The sequence below is a fragment of the Chaetodon auriga genome, chromosome 2 (assembly GCF_051107435.1).
Source record: "Chaetodon auriga isolate fChaAug3 chromosome 2, fChaAug3.hap1, whole genome shotgun sequence".
Lineage (NCBI taxonomy): Eukaryota > Metazoa > Chordata > Actinopteri > Chaetodontiformes > Chaetodontidae > Chaetodon > Chaetodon auriga.
This window is the reverse complement of record NC_135075.1, coordinates 9,541,428-9,568,778: the sequence shown is the minus strand read 5'-3', so window position 1 is coordinate 9,568,778 and position 27,351 is coordinate 9,541,428. Positions and strand designations below refer to the sequence as shown.

Genomic DNA, 27,351 nt, shown 5'->3' with positions numbered 1-27,351 from the left:
CCATGACCTTTTTGGAACCCACTGTGCTGCTCTGCACCTTTATAAACATGAAAGTACATGGAGGTTGTCTCAGCATACACAACCTCCCATTTTCAGGACTATGTAATTGTAACTCCAAATATCAATCAGTCAATCAAAATATTGCGTCAGCCATTAAACCCTAACTTTAAATTGTAGATATAGATGGAAAGACCAACGTCATCTGTGTCCTCACTGAGAGATAGAGCTGTTTTTGATATGTAAATGGAAAATGGCTGTGACTTTTTATTAGAAATTCTTACTACAAATTAAATGCCAGAAAAAAAATATTAAACACTTGATTGTTAATGATCAATTTCAAGCTACAATTTTGCTGTATATTTTGAAAGTGCAACAGGCTGTTCCTTGCACTCTCGTGGGGGGCCCGAGCTCTAAACTTCACCATTACTTTCTTGTTTACTTTCACACATAATGGAAAAAACAAAGGTTAAAGTGTGTTCAAATCCACACCATAGATGACAATAAAGTCCCTGACATTTATTACAGTGTACCACTATTAGAAATATAAGTATATAAGTAAGTCTCCAGTCAGGTGCAATTATCCTGTGACAGAAGAAGAAGGTGCAACAAGATGACATGATTAAAAGAGCTCCAGTCAGACCTCAAACAGTCGAAAACATGATGGAAATGAATTTATTTTTGTTTCAGAGAGTGATTCACAGAGTTTCCTCATCGCTCCACACAGATCTGATGTTTTCATCTGCTGCTCTGTTTCATCTCTTCAGTAGAGTTTCACCTCGGATGTTTCAAATACGTCCTGATTTTTCAATAAGTCTGTTGCCATCGCACTTTGTTCCATTTTGCTTTATCGATACACCAACTTTTCCACCTCCACATCAAAAGAGTTTTTGGTGATGTTTTGACTTTTATCTCCAGCCAGGCTCTTCACAAAAGAAAGAACTTTTGATGTATCAAAAGTCTCATGGGACCCTTGAATTAAATCAAGTTATTTAAGATACTTAAGTTTCAACATAATATACGGGGTGGAATTTGTAAAATGTTGGAAATAGAGCTCATGGGTTAAAAACAGAATAACTCTTTACTTTGAAAACTTGTCTGGTACCTTTATATACTAATGTATGAGCTGTTTTTCTCTGAATCTCTCTTATCTGACAGTAGAGACATGTGTCATGAACTTAAGAAACACACACACCTTCCACAAAAAAAAAAGAAAAAAAAAACCCCAAGAAATTGGAAAACACCATAAAGCATTAAACAATGACAAGCACTGGAAGAAAGGGGGGAGAGGCATACCTCTGACAATTAAGTCTGCTGCTGCTGAAACAGTGTCAACTTCAGTGTGCACCATACACACATACTTCCCAGAATGCTTTAGCTGAATGTTCCTCACCATCAGGTCACCGGCAAATCCCTAATGACAAAGACACGTTGGTATAAAAAGTCTTGGAGACGAAGGAAAGCAGCAAAAGTCGCAAACTCAAAGTGAAAAACAGAAGTATGGAAAATCCTCAGAACACATTAAATTTCTTTCTCAGTAATATGCACTAAATCCTCCATAAAAGAATCTTGGAAGAATTCACCACAGGACTACTTGCAAAAAAATGAAAATGACAGTGTAGCAAAACAAATTAATTCAGTTTTCCATTGTAAGGAGGGCAACAGAAAAACGACTTGTTTTGAAACAGCTTTCTTTTCTTTGAATCAGTGTTTGTTGTGTTCAGCCTGTGCTCTACCCTTTCAGCTCAGATGAATGGCTCTAGTGGAAATTTTCAAAGCTGCTTTCTGCACTTAACTGTCATGTGCGCGCGGACACACACACACACACACACACACACACACACACACACACACACACACACACACATAATTTTCAAAACTTTTTCTCAGGAAAATGCAGCAATTCAGAAATCACTCGCTCTGAGTAAAAAGCGAAGGCGAGTTACTGAACAGCTGTTGTGATTATGTTCAGTGTGGAAATGTCAGAGCTGAGCGGCGACTTCACTGAGCCTGGCGTGCTCAAGAGGGAGCGTGAGGCTGATTACAAAAATTTAGGCTCCTTTGTTCAGGAGGAAAGGAGCTGATTTGCTCATAAACTGAAATCACCTCTGAGCTGAGAAATATCATCCCTGTTCGCCTCTCAGACACAACACACTAGCATCTGCTGGCGTGTCTGAATTACATGTACGCAGTTTCTCACACAGGCTTAAAGCCATTCACCAGTGCACCTTTTCCCACACACATAAATTGGAATTTATTGAAGAACAATGTGTGGTGAGAATGTGCCAACTCATGCATACTTCAGACCAGGCATACACACAGTTTTCATGAGATACCTGCAGGTGAAATGATGAGCTGGATGTAGAATATAAGGTGAGAGATGGATTAAAACTCTGTTTGCTTCAGTCCTTTGCCAGTTTCACTGACTTAATTATTTAGTTTGAAGTCGACAGAGCGCTCTGTAAATTAATCAGACTCATTTCTAAACTTAATTTTAAAATATTTATGAGATATTAATTTTATTATTCTCCTTATTTACACTGGAGCCATTACTTCCCTGTAAATCATCTCCTCATCTGATCCTAAGAAACAAAAACAAAACATATTGAAGTCTGTTTCAATATGGTTTATAAATACATGTGATGAATAGGGGCACTATAAATATCACCAGTCATGCATAACGACAGCTGTTGGAAAACCAATCGGTTAAATTGAACTTTTTTTTGGTTATATTGCACATTTGCCATTTTTCTAAATGCCAGGTCTGATGAGTGATGGAGCAGGCATCAGTATCAATATGCAAACAGATGTTTAAAGGCATTTCTGCATCCATTTATGGCTGACTGTAAGAGAGGAAGTGACGCTTGTGCATGTGCACCCATTTCCCAACATGCACATTTCTGTGTTTGTGGGTACACATAGTTTTAGTCAAAAAAATAAAGAATAATTTGTGCATTTACAGGGAGCTGCATCCTATGACTGTTGTTTAGGTGCAGTGATTTTCCAGTGTTGCCTGACATACTGCTATGGGTAAACTCCCAATCACATATGTTAAGTTGCTGCACCTATGTGGGCTTCTAATGTACACTGAAAAGAGTAAGTTGGGGTCTTGTCACTGATGTAACTTCCCCTAAAAACATTAATTGTCATAACCCTTATTGCTGATCAAACAAACGGCTTTGAGAAAAATGTCCAAAAGTTTGGAGAAAGCCAGATTAGCTGTTTCTCTCTGCTTTCAGTCTTCATGCTAGGCTACGCTAATGATGAAGAATTAGATGGTTGAGAAACATTCTGGGAAACTCACCGCACAATGAAACTAAACGATTTTTACATTTTCAACACCACAGACTATATTAGACAGCAGGTAGCAGGAAAACACAGCTCTCTGGAACTTCAATATCAGCTTACGTCAGTCATATCCTTGGCACTGATTTTCTTTGACTAAAGCGTTTGTCCACATTATACATACCCCCCCAATCATCTCGAAGTGCTCCTGCCTGTTGAAATCAATGGCTTTCCCATTGAAAAACCACTTGAAGATGGGACTCAGGGACGAATCACTGGACACCTCGCATGGCAAAACAAGGCTCTGTCCCACGTTGGCGTCCAAGCTCAAGGGAGGAACTATAATCTTGGTAGGTTCTACAGCATTATGGGAAGAACAAAGAGAAGAATCGTGTTGCTGTACATTGCACTGTATCTATATAAAATTCAGCGAAATGAAGAAGGTAATAAAGCTTAATTTGCCCAGAATAGTGAGACTGATCCTGCTCTATCAGTGTAATTAAGTGACCTTAAATAACTTCACTTAGGAAGCGAATGCCTTCCATAACTCAGTCATGAATAATTAAATACACTGCAATCACAATGTCAACTCGAAAGAAAGAACTCTCTCTCTATAATCATCATTATTTAAAAACCCAAATCTGAAAATGCTACAGCAGCTCTTTTTAAATCAAACGCTGGTGACAAAATATTCCTCACAGCTATAGACGGCGGTGGTTTGCCCCACTCTGCTACATGAACAATAACTCACAGCTGACAAAACCATGGATGACTTATACGTCTGTCAAACCGGCGGGAACATAAAACGGCTATATATTTCATTATCAATTTCATGCTTGAGCTAGTATTTTTTTCCCTTAACAAAAGTTTAAACCCCTGGCTTAAAAGGTACAATAGTGAAAACCTGTGGAAAAGAAAGAAATACCTTTCACCATCAGTGTTCCTGTGCTGCTGGATGTTCCAAAATGGTTTCTGGCCACACACGTGTACCTGCCTCCATCAGCCTTAGAGATGTTGGTGATTCGTAGAGTCCCGTCCTGCATGATAGTCTGTCTGAGGAGAGTGACAAAGCTGAAACAGCCCATCATGAGCTCACATTCCTCATTTGCTTATAAATTCTTTTGTTGTTAATTGAATGAAAAGCGATGATAGGAATCAAATCAGCGACTTCCTGGATGTGGTGTCTTTCCTCAAGCCATTTGAACTTTTCCCCATTTATTTCATTTCGAATGAAAGATTCAGAGTCTATTCCAAAAGTCTATTTACATGCTTCAGAACATAATTATCTGAGCTGAAGCAGAACAGATTTGCTGCAGGGTCAGCAGAGTATTGACAGGACAGTATCTTAAATACACATTGGATACACAGCAGGCCGTCAGGGCTGGGCAGGACAGTGAGGAAGAGGAGAGCAGCGCTGGAGAGAGGCAATTTGAATGGAGTCTTTACCTGGAGCCTTATCAATCTACATCTCACATCTAACATGTGGAGATAGTATCAACATGCTTTTAGTCATTTCTGAAAAGTAATAACATGGGCAGATGCATACAGAGGCCTCTTACCTGAAAAAATGTCAGCCTGCTCCCATGGGACAAATTTCCATTGTTATAACATTTCTCCAGTGGAAATGTGCATAATTTATTTATCTATTTATTCCATCTCTCTCTCGCTCTCTCTCTCGCTCTCTCTCTCTCTCTCTCTCTCTCTCCCTCCTTCTCTCTCACACACATGCACATATATATAATTGCTTTCCATAATAATGGTAGTATAATAAGAATAGAAAAGTAAAATGTAAACTTCCAAAGCTCCATATTGTCAATACACTAACCACTCTTGCAATCATTCTTTTATTTCTTGTGCTTTCTGATACCAAGAGCTCGGTTCTTCACTGTCTTTCTTTTACTGATGTTTAATTTGTTGAAATGTGTGTTGGACAGAATTCATTTTGAATAATATAAACACGACCCAACGCACTGGATGTTTGAAGATTTTCCATTCAGGCCGCATACAGCACTAGAAACCTTCACCAGCGAGGGCGTGGAGGCTGTGTGTAGTCTGAGAGGTGAAACCAAGGGCAAAAAGTCCAGAAAGCACTCGCTGCTCCTGTTGCCGCAGCTCGCTCCTCACTGTTTTGAGTGCATGGTAGTAATTGTGTAATTGCATCAACATTTTTATCAATTCAAGTCTGCCGTCATCTGGACTGTGGCAGCAGGACAGCAAGACACTGCTCAGATAGATTTTAGAAAGGAAACCAGCCTGAAACAACAAAAGTGAGGAGACACTCACAGGATTTTAAACAGTGAGCGGGACATGGTTCCCACATCCTCAGTGGAATTTCCACTCTTGTTTATATTACTTCATATTCCAGCCTCAAACAGTTATTTTGGCTCCTTGGTTCCACACATACAAGTTGGAAAGCATGTAAACATATGCATAAATGAGGCAGATAATGCTCTCCTGTTGTGACCTTTGGATACAGTAAATCAAACAGAAATGCTCTGCAGCCAGCTCAAAAATCAAACAATTTCACATTGGTTCCCAAGAATAAATATGTATTCACTCGAGCCGAGCTGAGACCCAGAGAGCATGTCTGACACAGGGTGCTTTGCCCTGATTTATTGACAAAAATATCAAACACTGAGTGATGGAGGCGCACTGAGAACATGACCTGAGGGGCAATGAGCTGCAAAACAAATAGAAACGTAAAGAACTATCTGCTTTGTAGACAAACCCCGTTCCATGCTGTGAATTTCTATTATTTTACCAATGTGCTGCCTGGGTTATGCCTGGGTGTTTTTTCTTCCATTCCTCATGACCAACCCATGGAAACCATGATAACTAATCAATCCCACTGGTCACATGATGAGCCAGGTCCAGCGATTTGTAGAAAATTTGTCTGAATATGGCTGCATATGTCGATCTGAGCCCGAGCCCAGAAGAACACGATAAAGGGAAAAACAGCAAGAGAGCAGCCATACACGTCTACATGTGACACCAGCACACAAATGTAAGCAGAATGGACAGTTTTTACAGAATAAAGAAGCATATTTGGTCAAGTGAGATAACCATTATTAACTGAGTAAAATCCCTGATTATCCACCTGAAGCCTTATAAAGTCACACACATTTTTTTGTTTTTGTTTCTGATCAGTCAGGCACATTCAATCATCAAAATGAATGAGCATTAATGGTACTAACCAAAAAGATTATTACTGTGCACTAGGTTCAGATCGCCTGCCAGCAAATCAAGTGATGAGAAACGCAGTGAAATAACCTGAATCCAGAATACAGGTCTAAAGGCAAGGATTTGTAACTCAGTGAAAGTAAATTCAGAAATTCAGAGGAAACTTGCCTCTATCGATTCCAACACTCAATTCAGAGAGATATCAAATGTCTGGAGTTTCATTGTCTTGAGACTTGAGCTATCAGGTCAGAAAAAATATTGTTGCAACTGATAAATAATCATTTTTCACATGTAACACTTGGTGAATGAGTATTATATGAATTTGCTAATAAAGATGACTTTAATAATACTGTAATTTGGGATTGTGAATAAAAGAAATATGTTTCCACTACCACAGATCAAAAGCTGCCATTAACACAACTGACAAGGTTTGTGAGCGGATAGCCAGCGAGGGATCATGAGCCTTTTGCTGTTTGGGCAGCTTCATGAGCTGGTTGGAAACATCTGACTGTTTTTTTCCTTTCCAGCAGGCCCATAATAAAACCTTTATACATTTATAAAGTGTCCTAAATGTGCACTTAATAACTGCGTGATTTTGGGCGAAAATACTGAGGCTAAAGCTGCACGTTCATACAAAAATTCTGTTTTCTCACCATCTGATCATCCATGAGACTGAACTGCTCATGTATAGCAGTGTAGAGCTAGTTAGTCCTGACATATGTGTATAAATCATATTAAGTATGACTGGGAAAAACACAAACTTTCACTCTTCTTCAAATGTTCAAATAGTAAACTTTTCAATGTTAACAAGAGAAAACTTTGGGGAACTCACATAAGCATGCATTTATTTATTTTCTTTTTTAATATCAAGAGTTTTACTTTTGCTAAACACCTTTAATAAAAGAGGGCATCTTCCCTGATCGTTGACTATATGTTCACAGCTGCCTGAAACAGCTCCCTTGAGAATTAAACCTGATGATTTTCACACAGTGTCAGTGGTTCTGCTGTGAACTACCATTTGCAGCCTTGATGTAACGATCTATTAATACACTAACTAATTGTTGACGCTCAACGTAAGCATAGAAATTCTGTTAGATTTCTGTGTAAATACACATTACAATGCCTTTAATTGGAAGCTATTTTAATGTTGTCATAAGTCATGTTATTTTTGCATTTTAGTATGGCAATACTAAGCAAACTGAGGATATAATAAAACAAAAAGTCTAATTAAACTCGGTATTGGGAAAAGTATCGGAGAAAGAAGTTCATAGTCATTTGAAATTGCCTCTTCTGAAACAAGTAATTGGTCAAAAAGTCAAAGTTTTGGGCAAGACCAATCTGAAACCAGATTCCATTATTGTCTTACACAGAACATGTGCTTTCAGTTGTGTGTCTGATGATGTGTGAGCATGCTTACAGGGAAAAAGACAGGATACTGTCTTTCCTGCCCAACTTAAAATGCTCCAATATTACATCATTAGGCTAAAATAATGAAGTCAGTTCAGAGCTGTCAGATCTGTCTTCAGTCCCTTGGTGCTGCAAGTGGATTCACGCTGCAAAGTAATTTTCACTGATGGTTGACAACCTCCAAACTGTTGTTTTCTGGAAACAGTCTTTTTCCTTTATGTACCCATCTATCCGTTAACCCGCCCAGCTCCTGACTTCCTGAACCTACAGGAACCTTATCCTTCTCTTTCACTAAGCATTTAATGAAAGCAGGTCTCATACTGCACTTGAACTCTGTTGGTTCTCACTGTGAGTATCAGTCTCTGCTCAGTCTGAGTGCAACAACAAACTGTTTCTTTTAGCTTGTAGGTGTTTCCTCAGACCTTAAATCACGACATGGCGTTTCCCTTCACTGACGGAAGCAGTCAGATTGTTTTTCTCTGTGGTTTTCACACAGAAAGTGACCTGACAGGATCTCTAGTTCTACATCCAGTATGTTGACTGCCTTCAAGAGCTGCATGAAGTAAAAGGGCACCAGATAATACTGCTTTTGTCAAAAGAAAACCAAGTTTCTATGTGAAGAACAGGTGTCTATCTAAAAACATTTAAAAAAATAACATTTTCTTGGACCAAGCAGGGCTGTTATGCAACACTGCCTTCCAAATTCCCCTTGAGCAGAGGCATAAATAATGGTGAGCCCTAGGAATAAAAATGACCACATGAGGAAACCCTTTAACAGATGCCATCGGTAGCATGAGCAGCGGTGCATACAATACCCTACCTCTTGCTGTCCTTCAGGAGCTCGCCCCCTCTCCACCAGGAGATTGTGGCCCTGGGGGAAGCGTGGGGGCGACACTCTAAGACCACCTCACCCCCCCTCTGGATCACTGTGGACTTCTTCACGGGTCGGCGGGTGAAGTCAGGTGGGGAGGCTGGGGAACAGACCCGTGTTAAGGCCATTTGTCTCGCTTTGTGGAGGGGCAACAGCTGCGCATCAGCAGAAATGTCAAGTGCATCACCAGCAATTACGGAAATTATTTTTCACCACCAGACTGGCTTATTGTATGAAAGAATTATGTAAATGACAGAGCAAGGCCATGGCTCACTGAGGAACTAGTCCACTCCAGCCTCTTTTTATTTATTCATTTACTTTCGGAAACGAGACAATTTCATTCCACTGACAACACAGTGTTCCTAGAGTATGTCTCTGCCTTCAGTTCAATTCATTGTAAATGATATAGAGCAAACAAACTGCTTACCTACAACCTTGAGCTCAGCGCTGGCATAAGCAGCTCCATGTTCATTGTCTGCCACACACTGATACATGCCAGAGTCCAGCAGACTGATCTTGGATATGGTCAGTCTACCAGCTTCCACATGGATCCTCCCCTGTAAACCAGGCCAGCTGATTAATGTCTGACAACACCTTTCTCTGATTTGTTTACTTTTTTTTTTCAAGGTGAATCCAAGCTTTTGGAGTATCCTTCGCCTGAAGAGCTTTCAGCATTAGCTAAGCCTGAGTAAGTTTTGTGACTGAATTGCTTCTAAAGGCAAATTTTGTGTCACAGTGAGGTCTCATACTTATTCATAAATGTCAAATCTTAGTGTTACTTGTGGTGTCTCACCTCTGCTGTTAGTGGCTGACCGTTCTTCAGCCATTTGTATGTAGGCCTAGGCTTACCCATGGCTTTACATTCCCACTGCATATTAGCATCAATTGCCATATGAGCATCTTTCAGTGTCTGGACCCAGTGCAGGTGTTCAACATCTGTGAAAAATACCAATGAATATGAGTATTTATTGACAAAAAATGTTAAAGTTCTATTGCAGATATGTAGTATTTAGTTTTACCAATATCTAATTGCCTTGTAATGAGTGGGAACAGAGTTCCCGTTCATTATATTATTTCTTTAAACTTGGGAGATGGGTGTTTGCTCTAAATTTGAAGTAAATTTTGGTTTCATTTTGACTGCCGCAGGGGTTTTTGACTCAGATTTACATACATGAAAAGGCCACTGCAAATTTGCACTACTTGTTTCATTCAATTTGCGCTTGCAATCTGCGTCTAATTAGCTCCAGATTTACTGAGGCAGCAGCTCATTATGTAGTCAGTGCCCGGGACTGACCTGCAGGTGCATTCTGCAATAGGGGCATTTCATGGATTGGAGATTGGAGTTGAGAGCAGAAATGAAAAAAAAAATGTATTATGCAGCAAATAGTAGAATAAAAAACAATGCAGTTCAACTCCACCAGAGAGAGAGAGAGAGAGAGAGAGAGAGAGAGAGAGAGAGAGAGAAACTTCTCTTACTCATTAAATTACAATACAGCCTGACCTTCTAGCCTTCTAGCATTATTAAACCAGCAGGGGTAAATAAACCAATGATAAAAGAAAACAGAGCTCAAAGAAAATACAGTTTATACAAGAGCTGCAATCAGAGGTGAGACAGCTGGGAAAGAGACAAGAGTGAGGCAGAGTGAGGAGATGATGCTGATAGTGATGTCTCACGACAACACTGAGGTAAATGTTACCAAATTCAAACGGGAAATGTCTTAACAATAAAAAACACTGTTGCAGCCTACAGTGATTTCACACTTCACTGATCATTGAGTTCATGTTTAATGAGTACAAAACCACAAATCTGTTTTCCTCCTTATTTGATGTTCTAAAATGTAGTTATTATTCATTCAGTCATTGTTGCTTTTTTTTTTTTTTTAACTGCCCTGTTTTTCTTTCGAAGAATCTATCTTAGTTATGTAGCTTTCATAATTTTATCTATTTTTTCCCAAACTGATTCATCCCGGCTTTCTAGATGTTTTTGCAGTGTGCTCAGTTTTGGCCTGTTTCTTCAAGTTTCTCCTCCCCACCAGGACCTCATTCTCAACACAACTGCGTTATTTATTTCGACTTATTACCTTTCAGAAATGCTGCATTTTCCTTGCAAACCTGGAATGCGTGATCAACCACGAGGAACTCTTTTCATGATCTGACCTTGAATGCATCCATAAGACTTTGAGAATTTAAGTGCGTCTGATGACAAGCAAGCAGCTTTTATGGACAATGAAGACACTTTTTGGAAGAGAAAGCACTGACTCTGTGGGCTTTACATTTGTTTATCAAGGCACAGGGCACAAAGTGCGACAGCTGAGGCACACATGGAAACAAAAGTTGGGCTTTTAAATGTAAACATTTTGCAGATGACACCCACATTAAATATATCAATGATTGCATCTGAATGTCCTTTAGCTAGAAACACACACACACGCACACACACACACACACACACACACACACAAATTTATGGGATATTGCTTTCACGTTTTCTTATTAACATAATCACATGACATTTTTGTGGTTGCTTTTAAGAGTAGTTGTTGCACTGGTAGCAGCTAGTTGGGATCCAAATAAATAAACAAAAAATCAATCTTGGTGTATTCATGGAGTCAGAGCAATCAATAATCAAGTCTGCATATGCTTATGGTAAAAATTAGAGGGTTCATGTCCATGAAATTAACTGAACACATCACAGCAGCATGTCCGGTCTCTGCACTGGCTTCCTGTGCGTCACAGAACTCAGCCAGAATCACTGCTGCTTGTCTATAAATCTCTCAGTTGGAGACCTAAATACATCTCTGAGTGTCTTTCACCAACTGAACTCTCTCAGTCTGTCAGTCTGTCTGTAAACTGAATCTAAATTAAAAGTGGAGAAGCAGTGAAAGAACTGAAAAAAGCTTTGACTGTTTCTCCACTGCCCCTGACTGAAACATCAGCCCTAATTATTTTCCACCTTGTACTTTAATTTGATTCAGTTTTCCTATCTATCTTTTCAGTTTGTGTTTTGTTTTTCATGGCTTATCACGTTTTGTATGCATTACGTAAAGTGCCTTGAAATGCATTTCTGTATAAAATGTGCTACACAAATAAACTTGTCTTGCCAACTGTCAGCACTGCTGACATCAAACTGGATGCCTTCTGCCTGGGACACACAGCCTGCGTGAGCAGCATGTGTGTGTGTTGTGGAACCTCTTTTCATTTCGGCACCCATATCAACAGGTTAGAGCAGCCGCACAACGGCTCACACGTGGCTGCATCATCTAGAGATTTGGAGTCTCGCCTATTTCATCCATGACGCACGCAGTTCTCTGCAAAAATAGACAGTTGAAAATGATCTGTTGATAGTCCGCTTCAGTATCAATGTGTACGTCTATAGTATTTGTCACAGACATGAGAAGATTTCAGACGAAGGGCAGTATTTCTCTCTCTCTCTCTCTCTCTCTCTCTCTCTCTCTCTCTCTTAATAAGCATAAACAAAAGTCACATTATCATCATTTTTGCTGGCCATTATCAAAGGCAAACTCAACATAGTACACGTATAGGGCTGTGTGGACACCGTGGGCATGTGAGCTGCAGCAGGTTACACACAGGTAGAGGTAGGTGGTGTATCCCAGGCCTTAGGATCAAAACAGCAGCTAAACAGGCTCTACATAACGATCTAACTTAACCACATTTACAGACAGATAGCCACCTTTTCCAGTTCCTTATTAACACATACCACAGACAGGAACAGTGGAGACTCTTACCCATCTCCCTGCTTATAGAGGACAGCTTTGAATATTCACTGAGGCTTTCCAATGACATACAAGTGACTCATTAGAAAGCAGTGTGACAGCTGGCTCCCTCTGATTCTATGGAGGTGGTAGACTTATCCCGACACATGAGCAACCTCATTTTTTACTTCAAGCCACAGGTTAAAAGAAATATTCAGCATGCAAGGAGACATCTTTAAAGTCATGATCACAAAAAAGCACAGATAATGAGCACAAATGAGGTGCAGATGAGTCCAGATATTTCACACTGAGAAAATGACTCAATTATTTTAGTCAGAACAAATAATAAAGCACTTAAAGCAGATAATGTGCCGAGAAACGCAAATACTGAATAATCATAAAGTGTTGGGTATTAATTAATACCCATTAAGGAGAAAAAGATTAGCGCTCATCTTCATGAAACAGGAAGCAAAAGTATACATACTGTGAAACAGAAGTTGCCCTCTGGCAACATTTCGTCCTCTGCTGTTTTCAGCTACACACTCGTACACACCAGCATCCTCCGGGCGAAAATATGGAATTTCCAGGACACCACTCGAGTGGTTGATTTTAATCTTGCCAGGGAGTGGATTTCCATCAGCTCTTCTCCATGAGATGGAAGGCACAGGGCTGCAGAGGTCACACAGAAAAGGTCACGTTGGCCACATGTTCCTCGCTCACAGTGACCAGAAGGACGGCTGCCATGTTTGTCGGCCTGTTTGTACAGGACGTCTGGCCACTTCACACATTTGACAATGCAATGTGAGGGGCAGACCTGCACCGTGCTAATGTTTCTGACACTTACTTTCCTAAGGCAAAGCATTCCAGCTTCACTGATGATCCTTTAGAGACGTGAAGGGTGTCGGGGAACTGAACCTCAATCTTTGGCTCATATTCACCCATAACCACTGCATGACGGATAAAAGCAAATCACATCAGTCAAAACACAAAGCTTGGACATGCAGTTTCCTGTAAGTCATATTGGATGTAAGAGCTGTGGCGCAGATGACACTGGCAGAGGGCGAGCGTGCGTGTTGAGGGCGTATAGAACAGCGTTTGGCTTAGCGGACGGATGAGTTTGGATTACATATCTGCCTCTGCTCAAATCTGGTGTGGTACACATAAACGGTCGTGATGGGGTTTAGTATGTGTGGGAAGCTCCTTGGTGTGTGTGTGTGTGTGTGTGTGCGCTTTTGTCAGAGCAGACTACATTTCTGGTTATGTAAATATGTGCCTCCATGAAGATACAGAGGGTTTCTCGCATACATAACCCTGTATAGTTCAGAGGCTTTGGGATGGGGCAAAACCTTGCTCCTTCACAAAAGCAAAAACAGTGTCACACTAAAGACAAGGGATTTATCTCCTAAGCTCACCCTCCTGCCGACAGCGCATGTCAGTTCAGTGCACAAGATAACCAGGAGGCAGCAGAGGCGAACTGAGGATGCTTACCGTCCCTCCGCACCACCACAGGGGTTGGAGAGCTGAACACTGTGGCATTGGTCATCATGTTTCTCACCACACACGTGTAGTTTCCAGCGTCTGAGGCTTCAACTTTGGCTATGTACAAGTTGCCTGTCCTCTGAGAGATAAAGCGACGGGCGTCCTGTTGCAGGAAGCTCCGCTGTCCGTTGAAAACCCATGAATATTTGATCTCTGGAAGAAAAAAAAAAAAAACACATAGACCATCCAGTGACATTCTCAAAATGACCAGGACATTATTCAATATAAATTATCAGATATTCTGTTTCTTAATTTTCTTTTGGTTAACAAATCCCATAAAAAGACAAATCACCAATGAGCTGATTGTACAAAGTACTGTCTGCCTATTTTAAGGCCCTGCAAAAAGTTAAAGGGTCTTAAGCTTCTTTAGCTGAACAGAACGTGTCAGCAGAGTTTTAAGAGGGAGCTGATCAAATAGTTTAGATTTGATTGGATTGCTCAAAAGTTGGTGTGGCTTTGGCGCTGTAGAGAGATAAAACCTGTAGATGACCTGATGGCCTCCACATAATCTTCCCTCACCAACCCAGAGAACAAAGACGAATAAATAAGCCATGGTCATTTGGTAGTATGAACTAGAATGAGCAAAGTGTTTGACATTCAAACACACACTTCAGCCCCATGATATCACTGTGCTAGCCACCGTGACGAACAAGCTAACAGTCAAACACAGCTTTTTACTAGATTTTAAAGTGGGTTAGCTGGTTGCAGGGACAGGGACAGAGTATGAGAACTTGGGATAATTCACTGGCTCTTTGAGCACAATTTAAAAATAAGCCACATTGTTGCAAATAGTGACCTGTTCGTTTATTACAATGAACACTGCGACAGTAGTTTCTTTTGAGTTAATCCAACATGTTTGCATCCCAGGCCTTGAAACACCAACACTGCTTTGTCACACTGCTTGGCTTCAGCATCTGTGTGTGACTGGCAAAGCCTTCCTGCCAGAAAGCTTTCCTAACAAGTGGTTGGCCTTGTGAGATGGCTGTAGTTGTGAAATGTTCACAGTTTGGCTTGGTTTCAGCACAAGTACTTGATTATTCTCCTCTCTGACATGTAATTAATTGTGTGAAACATTTGCAGTTTGGCAGGACTTTTTTGCTGCCTAAAATTGAGGTGGATGGATTTACATTAGCGTTGGTTGAAAGATCATCTGTATGAGACGCCGTAGCATGTGACAAAACTTCGGTATTTGATGACCTGAGAATGAGACCAGGCTCATCAGTTACCTCCTCCTGCCTTCTACTGCACAGTCGACAGAACGTATATGCCCAAACGTACTGCTCACTTGTGCTTGAGTAACGTAGAAAGAAAAATGACAGTGCCCAGCTGTTGCCGAAAATTATTTTTAAAAAATGTGAGTATATATTTGTGACTCATTGTTATGCCCTCAGTAGGAATGAGCTGGCTTGGAACTGAGTGCCACAGACAGGGTGGGGAAGTGGGAAATGGACTAAGGTTGAGTTCAGACAGATAACAGCACTCTGTGACATAATGCAGTCCACCCATTCTTTTCTGCTCAGCGGGGGTGTCAAGACACATTGCAGGGTTGTCCTATATAGAAGTAGAACCTGGTTCAACTTTTGCAGCAACACAACATCCTCCAGCAATCAACTATGTGCAAGTGTACGTCATAGTGATTACTCTCTAATGTTAACATGCTAATTCAGCTGTTTAACCCACAATTGTTCGCAGCTGTGTCTTCTTGTGCTATGAACCTCTGTGGACTGTTTTTACATCTTATGAGCCTTTAAGCTAAATATAAACTAAACTAAATATTTCATTCTCTCAGTGGCACATGAAACAACGTGCCCTCACCAAATCAGCTTCTTGTGCTTTTGTAATGCAGGGCTGTTTTCGGTCTGAACACTCACATCAGTACCGGTGTCGGTCTTTTTATGTGATTTGTTAACAACAAGAAAAACATAGAATAACTCCTGCCTTATATTTTGAGTGTAAACACAGTCAAAGTAAAGCCACAGATGGAATTCACAGCAGACGTTAGAATGCAAAGTAACATGTGCTTCTTAGTTCCTAATTTGCTTACTTTATCGTAGTCTGTGTTATGGATTTTACAGGGAATATCTATTCTAGCTGATCTCCAACTCTTGTCACACAGATTAATGAGGAGGATTCATGTCAAAATAATGAAAGGAAACGAATGATAAGAGTGTCAGAGTGGCAGTGTAAAACATAACACAGCAGAGAGGGGGAAAGATGTCTGCAGGGACTGCAGAGTGAACTTGGCTATTAGTGCAGCCGTCCTGTATCAGACATATGACATTCTGCAGTCAGCCCTTTTGACTGGGCAGACGGTAAAAAGTCCCACTTGCTTCCTTGAGGGAAAACAGTGAATTAAAATCATTACAGGGAAAGTCAGGGCAGAAACTGACAGACCTTTCATGATTAGGGACTATCAGAGACTGGGTCTGTTTAAGAGCTGCAGTCTCACAGCAACAGAGGACTTGCAGGCACATAATCTCATGTCCTCTGACAGAGTTTGACTGTTAGCACGGCTCCTTTTCCACCACTTACCTATTAATTGCTCAAAGACGCTTCAGATGGTTCCTCTTTTAATAAGGTGCACCACCATACTCTTCAAGTGGTGTATCAACAACCATTAAAGAAGCTTTGACATCATTCAAACCTTGTGGCAATAAAAAACACCCTTTGCACCATTTTTCAATTTTAAAACACCTCAAGCTAGCATTATCGTGTAGTGCAAATCCCATCAAATGTGTGACTATGCTCTGTTTAAGAGGAAAAATAAAGAGATGGAGGCTTTTAAGGGGGGAAGGAGGGGAGGCTCGAGGGAAAATTGCTAAAGTGTGGAATCCCACGTGGCCGCAGGATTCAGCTGGCAACAGAGAGCAGAGAAAGGCTGGTACGCTGGCGTGAAATTGTGCTGGTGGGCACCGAATGGCTGCAGGAGTGCGGACCACTTTGAGGGTCTGCTAATCAGCAGCACACAGACACATGAGCTGACTCACAGCTGTGCCACGGGATAAACGCTCCGCGGGCCACAGCAGCCACCAGCAGCCTTTATTACCCAAAGATAACCTGCCCACATCAAGAAAAAAAATGACAGTTGGGGAAGTGGAGCACTGGAGACTTTATAGATGACAGCATGGTCACAGATCATATGGGCGAGAAAAGTGAGCTCAAGGTTAAGAAGTGTGACGCTATGAAGGATAAATGTGAAGGCATGGGTCTGGGCAGGTAGAGCGGAGGCTGGTCATAAAAAAGTTCCGTGTGTGACAGATAATAAGAAGTGAGGGGAAAACAGTAAGTCAGAGTTGGAGCAGCGAAAAGAGAAGGTGGGAAGGTATAAAAGCAAAAGAGACACAGCAGTGTTACAGGGAGATAATAAGCAGCAGAGTGAGGAACAATAAAGATTGCTGAGGCAAGCAAGAGTGTGAAACCACAGCAGACAATGCAGAAGAGTTAGGACAGAGCGCTGTACCTCCGTAATGGGGTGGAGGGCCGCAGAGCAGAACCACGGCTTGACCCTCTCTCACTGACACCGTGTTTCTTGACTTCCTGCTGAAGTTCTGCAGAACTGTTGAAAATATAAAATGAAATAAAGTAAAATAAAATAAAATAAAAACAACTTTTCAGGGTTTGACAGCTGTAATAAGTTTACCTCGAGGTGACATCCACAGAAGGGCATTTCATTCTGCAGAATATTTCCCTGCCTGTTCACATTGCTCACAAGTCAAACCGAGAGTCCCCTGTTATTATCACAGCACATGCAGGAGATCGGGAAGAGGCTGCACCCAAGTGCTCCTCACCAAACGAGACTGAGAGATTACTTTCACCTTTAATTAAATGCTGCTGTGCTATGTAAGAGAACGAACAGTGGGAAGACATATCAATCCCAAAGTCTTAGAAATATCAGCCAGGTCCCAGGAGGGATCGAGCAAATATCAGCAGCAGTAAAATCATAACTGGACTGATTAAAAATCCTCCAGACATGCCGTCCTCTTCTCATGCACTTCATGTTCTCCACTGGTGTGAGAAAAGGTATCACATTGCAGACGTGACAACTGAGATTCAATCACAGACATTTTCACAGAGAAGCTTTTGAGAATCTTTGTTGGAACCTCATAAAAATGTGTGATGAAGTTGTTCAAACATCACGCAAACCAAACATTTTGTGTGTACACTGAATGTGTAATTACGTTGGGTCTCAAAGACACGGGGAACTTAGATTAAAGGGACTCACGGCTCAAAATCCATGAACCTTGTAGCACATGACCACATCGCAATTATGTGCATCAGGAATGTGCCAAAAGGGGTGGGGGTGGGGGGGCCAATAATATATGTTGTACTTATCATCACAGTGATCCATACAGTAATCATCTGAAGTTAAATACCACCGAAGTGCATTGAATAAAATGTTCAATTAAAGTACTGTCTAGTTTTTTTATGTTATTATGTTATTCAATTAGATTCAACTATTTTATATGCGAAAATGACTGTGGCTTGACAATGTGCAACATCAGTCCACTAAGAGATACCTGCTGCGTTCAGGCGGCTGTAAAGAGAATCATCAGAGTACAGAAAAGACCTTCAGTATCAGCTAACTACTGCCAGTCATCTTTATTCTGTCTGGCTATCAATGATTCCATAATGACAAAAAACATTATTGTTTGTGTGATCATGTCTGGTTGAAGTACAGAGTTGTGAAGGTGTAGCTTCACAAAATAAAGCGGCCAAAATACTATGAACACATTATTAATGCTAATATTCTGAGCTCTGAGCAGGCAGGTGGTGGACGGTGCAAACAATACTCATTCTTGGCACCAAGTCAGCAGTGCGCTGCTGGTTTGGCATCGGCTCTACTGTGCCTCTTCTCCCACGGGGGCGCCCTGCGAGTCAGGCTCGCAGTGTGAACGTAGCCCAAGATACCAAACCACCACATCAGAGGAAATACCCTCAGTGTACTTTATGTGTTACTGCATAAATATACATGAACTCTCTGAAAGGGCCCATTCTGGCCAACAAATACTTTAATTCTTTAAGTACATTTTGCTGTAAATACTTTAAGTAACGTAAATACTGCACTTTTACGTAAGTGAAATCTTGAATGTAGGACTTTCACTTGTATCAGAGTATTTTACAAAGTACTTCTTCCACTACTGACTATATATACAAGCATGATTACAGAAGCAGTTTGTGCGCATTTACTCAATTAGATCAGAGAAAAGAAAAATTTAATCAGCAACACTTTTAGTAATCGATTAATCATTTAGGTAATTTCTTTATCAAAGATGGTCAAAATTCTCTGTGCCTGGTTTTGATCGTTTGCTAAAGCTGAATAAATGGATTTTAGATTGTTGGTCTGGCAGAATGAGACACCTGGACTCTGGGAACTTCATGTCTATTTTTCACAATTCCACAAAACAATTAAACCAAATGATTAATGATTAATTAACAAACTGATAATCAGTACAATTATTATTGCAGCCAATTTCCAAAGCATTTGTCTATTTTGTCATATACAATATCACAATAAAGCAAAGGAAATAAAAACACAATCCCATGTCTTTAACAGAATGCACAGTACATAGAAAAAACAGGACTCACATGCAAACTGGACTTTTGCCTCCCTGCTGACAACAGTCCCAAATGTGTTGGTGGCGATGCACTGATACACTCCTCCATGGTTGATAACATGAGGATTATTGATCAACAGGTTCCCCTCGACAAGGCTGTAGTTTGAATCTGACTCTGTGTTTATTTCTCTCCCATCCACCTTCCACCTGTAGATAAATCGCACAATACCACTTAGTGGTTTCGGTGAGGGGTCGCTTCACAACTACACCCAGTCAGCTAATTCTGGGAAGGAAACCTCATTTTCATCTTTCCATTAAACATTTGGAAAAAATCCAGAAAACATCCCACAAGGACACACATGGTTAAAAATGTAATTACCCCCTACTTCTAATAAATGACTACACTGAAATGCAAATGTAACCAGTACAGGAACACAGCCTGGTATCATTTACCACTCAGCAGAGCACTTTGCACCACACAATCACTGACGCTTCACACCAGTCTCACCAGACAGTCAAAGGGCAGTCAAAACACTCACCTGTAATGTGGAGGTGGGTTTCCTTTTGCTTTGCAATTAATAAACACCTGCTTGTCATCAGTGCTCAGTGGGAAAATACTGTCACTAGGCTCCTGGGTGAAGACAGGACCATGGCCTGTATTCTCTGTGTTGAAAAAGCACATTAGCCGTACATTGATGTTGAGCCAGTGACACTAAATAAATACAAAAAATAAATCACTCAGTGCTCAGAAAGTGTATATAAACTGCAACCAGTTAATTAGCTGTCAACATGGCTCTTTGAGTGGATTCTGCATTTAATAAACCCCCTTGTGCACATGTCAGGAGGCAGATAATGTACTGTGATGAGAAAGCAATTAAACTAAAGATAACCCTGTAGCATACTGGCTAACTGGTATGCTCTATGCAGCCTTCAACAAATATCCTGAAGTTGTGTTTTATTTTTCAGATCTCATTCAGTCTAAGAATTCTTACTAAGACTGAGGCTAAGGTCATAGTTCACTTAAAGCACACATAGTTTATAGTAACCTGACTGCATCATGTTGTCTTTGATTTAAAAGTCGCTGTTGAAATTGATCTTCACTTACAGGAAACGGAGAAGAAAAAAAAATTAGTCACTATTGTGGCACAGATGAACTGACTGTTCACTAAACCCCACCCACCTCAATTATCATGGCTACGCCTGTCGAGCTTTCCTTTCTCACACAGCACACCGTTAGTTTGCAATTGCAGCAGCGGCAGATTGAGCATTAAAATTCAGTTTTTTAAAAAACCTTGATTTCATACAGACGTAGATAAAAGCTGGCGGCCGCAGATTTTATACACTAAGGTGATAACGCTAGTGGATTTTATCAGCTGTAGCTAGGAAGCAAATTTGTGTTTTGAATTATCGAAAGCTGTAATCAGTGTAGTTAGTTGATGATATGCTCTGTCCAAATGGTTAATTCAGAGAACACAATTTCTATTACTTGTGGTGTTATTATCATACAGTAGCCCAACTGTAGTATTACAGAGGTGTTTCACTGAGAGCCAGATCTGCCACTCTTCATTTAAACTGCGGCTAGCATCTGCTTGCTGTTAACTGTCATCCACATGGACAGAATCAAAACACAGACATGGACCATTCCAAGCCATGTAACATGTCAAGAGTGATTAGAAACATTGACAAGTGACTTGGCAGGCTAATTGAGTTATGCTTTATTTCATTATGATCTTAATGCAAGTAGGATAATTCGGTTAGATGTTTACATGACAGTTGCGATATCAGAGCATTGGCTTATTCTGGTAAGACATATTAGAGTCTGCAAAGCTGTAGTCTATGTGCGTGTTGTTTGAGCATGTGTGTCTGCTCAGTCGGGCTTGTTGTTTTGTTTAGCTGCAGCCAAACGATCAATGCACAGGAGTAATTAACTGATGTTGCACTAATTACTCCTGTGAAATCCAACATTTCTTCAATAGACACTGGAACGCTGGTGTCCACCATCCCTTTCCTCTGACACCGTGGATCACTCGCCGAGCTGCGCGCCATTCATTTTCCTTTTTGTGCACTTGTGAGGATGAAAGGCTTTTTTTTTTTGTGTTTTACACGTGTCTGACCTTGAGGAGGACAAACAGAGCTCCCTCCCGCATCATCATCATCATCATCATCATCACCATCATCATCATCCTAATGAGAGTGGGAGTCTTTGCCTCAGGTAAGGGCCTTTTTTCCCCAGCCTCTGAGGGAGGTGCTTCAATTTTAGCCTGGTTTCAATGTCCTTTAAATTAAACAAATTAATGAACCTTTAATAGGTTGGCTATTTCACCTGGGAAATGATCCAGTGGTTTGTGTGCATACATGAGACCAGGCTTGTCTGGTAAACACACCAGCTGGACTGACCAATTGCACACATGAACACAAACACATACATAATTAGTTTTTGTGGGATTGCATACCAATGTGAGCTCAATAACAGGTAAATGTATGTACAGTAGTGCATGCGCTGCCATTTTGCAGTCTCTTCTCTTGTCTTTGCAGGCTGCGTAGATGTCAAACTGCTGACTTGAGATGAGATGCTAAATCAGTGGAAATGGAAGCATAACACTACAATAGACCCCACTCCATATGCTGTATAAATTGAAATGTATTTGTTTGATGACTTGTAAACAGTTGGATTAACTTCAGTACACCGTGTATCCGTCAAATGTGACTGCCAACATTAAATCTCACTCGGTTGTATAAGCTTCACAGGTTACCCTATCCTGGCACTAAGTGAGAGCTCTTAGAGAGATTCTAACCCCTGAGCTGTGGCTCATACAGGTATTAGGGATCTGAAGGCTCATGTTGCTCTGTTTGTCTCTCAGCACAGAGGAGCACATCGGCCCACCATGGGGATCTATGTTGCTGAGAATGGAGTAAGGAATAAATTAGTGTTAAGGAGAGAGTTAGTGTGGCTTTTTTTTGTGCTTGCCACATTTCATGTGAGTGGCAGCAGTTGGACATAAAGCAAGAAAATTGCGTGATAAAACAAGGAGGCACAGAAAGACCACGGTGTGAACTTCTCGTTCAGTCTCTCTTCAAATGTAAATCTTACAGTGAGCAAAGCTTATCACAAGTGATCTGAAAAGAAAATAGAAACTCTGGTTACAGTTAACACTCGAGAATTTCAACATGATAGTCAATCTTTCGAATGAAATGAATGAATGCCCTGAAATGCCCTGGTTTCAAAGTGTTTTTTTTTTTGTTTTATTTTGTTTTGAGAAATGGTTGTAGATTTGGCCCAGATACATAAGCTACTAAAATTATAATCCCTTCTGAGACTGCAATAAATCCCTTTCAAATGAAATGATAACGCAAACATGTATGTGCAGGAGGAAAACCGTCCCTGTGAGAGATGTATGCAGATCAGGTGTGTCATGAAAGGCGACTTGACTTGGTGTCTCACCAGCCAGGCACTCTTTGAGTGACAGAAGGATTAACAGTTCCCATGGCAACAACATCTTCATTTTCCAAGGTCAAAGATTCTCCCTCTTCCCATCCAGTTGCCAGGGAGTGAAGAATATTTCTTAGGCAAACGCTTCTCTGTTTGGCTCTGGAAGAAAAGGAGAGCAAATGGGCACTGTGGAGATGAGGAGCTGTAGTCTACATAACGCCTTCTGGAAAAAGAAAAAAAAAAAAAAAAAACAGCCTGGAACTCATGGAAAATCGGTAAGCCATTAATAATTCATTCAACCAAATAAGCAGAGCAAAGATCCCATGCCGAAGGGCCAGCTAGCTGATACTGGGGAGCTGATATTTAGTGTATACATACCGCTGCTACACTCCCACAAGCAATTCAAGGAAGAAGCTCATAGCAGCGGCAGCAACTGATGAGCAGAGCATCCTGCCAAACGTAATGCTAAGCTTTCTAAAACTCTTGGGTCAACATATTTACTCTGGCAAAATGTGTGATGTATTAAGTGTACAGTGTGTATCACAGGGAATGCTAATAAATGCAGACAGATAAACGGAAATGAAGCAAAAAATAAATAAATCTTTGCAAGGGCAAATGATTCCACTTCAAAACATACAGGCAGCACATCCTCCATGTGTCATGATGCCAGGAACTCTTGCCATGATACATGCTATAAAAATTGAAGCTTTTATCATTGGCCAACCTTTTTTTTTTTAAGCTGTTTTGGTGCCGTCTGTATTCTGACACATCTGCGTGTTAGGATACTACTTCTGAGCACCTTGTTGCCAGCATCTATAATCAATATTTTTTATATTATCAGTGGATCAAATGCTTTGATTTATGTTAAAGGAGTCATTCATGATGAGCTCACAGATAATTATCACCTGACTCTGCAGTTCCCCTCAGCTTCAAGGAGAGTGAATAAGAGACTTCCATTCATCAGGTGGCCAAACCATGGCTTCAAAAGAATGCCAGCGTACTCACGCCAGCTGCTTGTGTTAATAAGCAACTATTTGCTAACAACTTAGGCTTAATTACATCTTGGTTTTGTGTTTACAGCTAGTTTTTTTGCCGCGAAGTGGAAAAAAAAAAATGTAAGAAATGTTGAGAAATGTATCAATACAGCCAGACATGTATGACATGCTGTTAGTTCATATGTGGTAACAATATATGTATTGATCCCAAACCAGTCAGAAGAGGATGTTCTGTTAGATGACTGTGAACCAAATTACCATTGTTGCATTAACCCAATAAACAACTGCCCCCATCCCCCAAGAGCCCCCCACCATACAACACAGAGTATCAGTGTTCCATGAACATGAGCCGTGTTGATGGCACATTCTAACCTTAAAAAAGACTGCAGGGAAAACGTGAAATAAGTTAATATTAATGAATTTTGGATGTAGCTGTTTTTCTTGACATAATGTTTATATTTCTAGATAAACAAAAATTATACCTTGTGTTTTTTTTGTTTTTTTTAATCAGTACTAAAAATTACCTAAACCACACCACAACCCCAAAAACAAAGTGAATACAGAGCTAATGCAGCTCTACTATCTTGTGTAAATGAAAGACATGGATGCTTTGAAGTTTACCTCATATGAGTCAGAGAAGTCAAACCACCTCAGAATTCAACAATGTAACTATCTAAGCGTACAACTTGTTATAAGTAGAAATTTCTAAGAGCTTGGCAAACATAACTTTCCCCAACAGCTTTTCTTTGTCCTTCTCGGTCTCAGTTCCTGTAGTAAATCACTGAAAGTAAGAAACAAGGACGAATCACTAATCATGAAGGGAAGAAGGGAGAAAATGCATTAACTGTGTAGGAATTGAAGTAGATTTATTCGGCTCTCCATTATTTATTCCAAGAGGGCACAATACAGATCATCCAAGCTTCATCTTGTCAGTCATCATCGATTTGGTTTCCACTTTATTTAACCTTGCACCTTTTTGTTTGTCATGCTGCCCACAGTCTTGTCATGAGTCTCAATCAAAAATGGAGGAATGGATCAATAAAGGGAGATTTGGTTGATGTCTTTCCTTATGAGACTCACTGGGTTGATATATTCGCCCATTCTAGAGGAAACCAATGAAGAAACTTAATCCATCTAACTGTAGAAGACACAGTCTTTTGACCGATGTGTACTCGGAGGCATGAAATGTTCTCTTCTTTCAATTAACTGCTCAGACTGCAGCTGTTTTCAGTCTACTTTTGGGTCAAAGGTACGATATGTTGATCAAGGTGCTGTATGTATAGGCTAAAATGAATGACACAAAGCTGCATATGGCAATTACTGTACAGCAAGATGAAAAGCTTCTATTTTAAGGTCTGAGAAACTTTAAATCAATGTGAAATGTTTTCCAGACATTTTGTCAAAATGCCTATCTGCAATCAATACTGTTATAGGCCAGCGTCTGTAAGTAATTCCAAATCAATATGATTTAAAATTCAGATGCGCTTGCTGTGCACCATGAGAGCCGAGAAACTTAGAACATTTCAAATTAGACTCAGATGAATATATAAGCCCAATTTTAAAAAAAAAAAAACTTCATACCCAATCATGATACTATCACCTGTTACCAATGAACCTGTTTACCTGTGGAATGATCCAAACAGGTGTTTTTGGAGCATTCCACAACTTTCCCAGTCTTTAGTTGCTGCATTAAATTCAGAGTAAGCAAATATTTACAAAAATCAATGAAACTGATATTTGAAACTGATGAGGTCAAAGATTAAATATATTGTCTGTGTATGGTTTTCAATTGAGTATTTATGATGTACACAGGGTCAGGGTTGTACTACAAAACCTGCATCTTGAAAATGGTCTCAATTGTGACTGGTAGCCTTATAAACTGATGCATGTGAAAAAGTGTGAGGCTCTTCATATTGATCAAACTGCTTTAATCATTCTGTCTCGGCCATTTTGAGCCTGAATTTGAGTTTAAATGGTTTGAAAGCCTGTAATGAGAAGCATTTACTCCTCACCACAACATGAGGTGGCTCTAATTGCACTATTCGACGTCTAACTTCTAGGAAATACTATAACATCTGCAATAATATCCACATCATTCATTCATGCATGTGAATTGAAGACAGATCATTTGCCAATGCATGGATGGTCAATGAGGAATTACAGCCATTGGTATTTAGTGGATTGTGAGGATATGGGAACCATTACAGTCCATTGCAGAGGTTGTCTAACAAGCCCCTGCAGCCTTGAGTCATTAGCGTACGTGCAGCGCCCGGTGATCGATGTTAATTTATGTTCACTGTAGTCAGCTGTCCAGTTTCACTTTCAAGCTGATCAACTTTATTTTGTCTACTCACAAACACGTCTCCCTTGTTCACTTAGCATTCAAAGTCAGACTCAAGGACCCTGATTGCATTCAGCCATAGACAGTAGCTATTATGCATAGTGTGGATATGCAGAGGCTACAATCCCGTAAGGTATATAAGTGAGGGAGCTGGCACTGCTCCTCTGTCAGATAGCACAACTCTGTTTTAATGATGCATAGGTCCTTGGCATCCCTGGGGAGGATGTGTTTCTTGGTCACAGTCCAGAAATTTAAAGTAGTTGCTTGTGATCCCCATGATTAATTTATATACCCCAGAAAAAATACAATGGTAATAATTCTTGCGCCCAGCGGATGGTGGTCGCAGGTGTTGGAAATACCAAATGGGATGAGGCCAAGCTAATGGTGCCTGGAAGGGAAACTATCTGTCAAGGATAATCCCTAATACTGTAACACTCCGGCATAGATAATGTGCTTTCCCCCGCCTCTCTCACTATCCCTTGATATTGAGATAGCTGTGGAGAAATGATTAAACGAGGAATGGATATTGACATGGATAAATGTATGTATCCGGAGTGAAGTATTGCCTGGTTTAATGCTTAGTGATGATTAGCTTTCCACTGTGGAATAGCCAAACTAGGCTAAGAAAAAAGGGAAGTGGAGGGTGTCCTGTGAACTCTGGTGAGCCATGTTCCACTTCATTACACTCTGAGTAATTGGATGAACACGTGACTACAGAAATTAACTTCGGCAGCCATGTGAGAGGTAATTAAGAGTTTTTTTTGGGCATACCATGATAAACGCGACATTCTGCATCGCACAGGGCCCCATGAAGATGTCAACCTGACACCACATTATCATGGCTCAGAGCTCCAACAGCCTGAAAACATACCGTACAGCCTTGTTCATTTTAGTAATTGTTCATTGTTCAAGCATGTTTTGTCTGTACAGGCTCAGTTTGTAGCCTTGTTTCATCAGGAAGCCATGCTGTAAATATTCAGAAAAGCCTGCTGATCTCAGGTTACAGTCCGTCTTAAATCTAGTCGGCGTCAAGGGAGC

At 40.5% G+C, this 27,351-nt stretch overlaps 1 protein-coding gene across 1 annotated transcript in view; it reads right to left on the bottom strand.

Moving 5' to 3' along the window:
* The window catches only part of cntn6 (contactin 6), a 99,470-nt gene that overhangs the window by 19,314 nt on the left and 52,805 nt on the right, over positions 1 to 27,351 (bottom strand). The window contains exons 3-15 of the mRNA XM_076752980.1: positions 22,990 to 23,136; positions 20,087 to 20,210; positions 19,579 to 19,754; positions 17,453 to 17,548; positions 13,942 to 14,145; positions 13,298 to 13,400; positions 12,938 to 13,122; positions 9,534 to 9,676; positions 9,168 to 9,297; positions 8,690 to 8,840; positions 4,208 to 4,335; positions 3,467 to 3,639; positions 1,294 to 1,411 (exon numbers count right to left, since the gene is read on the bottom strand). Of these exons, the coding sequence (XP_076609095.1) occupies positions 1,294 to 1,411; positions 3,467 to 3,639; positions 4,208 to 4,335; positions 8,690 to 8,840; positions 9,168 to 9,297; positions 9,534 to 9,676; positions 12,938 to 13,122; positions 13,298 to 13,400; positions 13,942 to 14,145; positions 17,453 to 17,548; positions 19,579 to 19,754; positions 20,087 to 20,210; positions 22,990 to 23,050 (1,792 nt within the window). The 5' untranslated portion in view covers positions 23,051 to 23,136. The remainder of the gene's footprint in view (positions 1 to 1,293; positions 1,412 to 3,466; positions 3,640 to 4,207; positions 4,336 to 8,689; positions 8,841 to 9,167; positions 9,298 to 9,533; positions 9,677 to 12,937; positions 13,123 to 13,297; positions 13,401 to 13,941; positions 14,146 to 17,452; positions 17,549 to 19,578; positions 19,755 to 20,086; positions 20,211 to 22,989; positions 23,137 to 27,351) is intronic.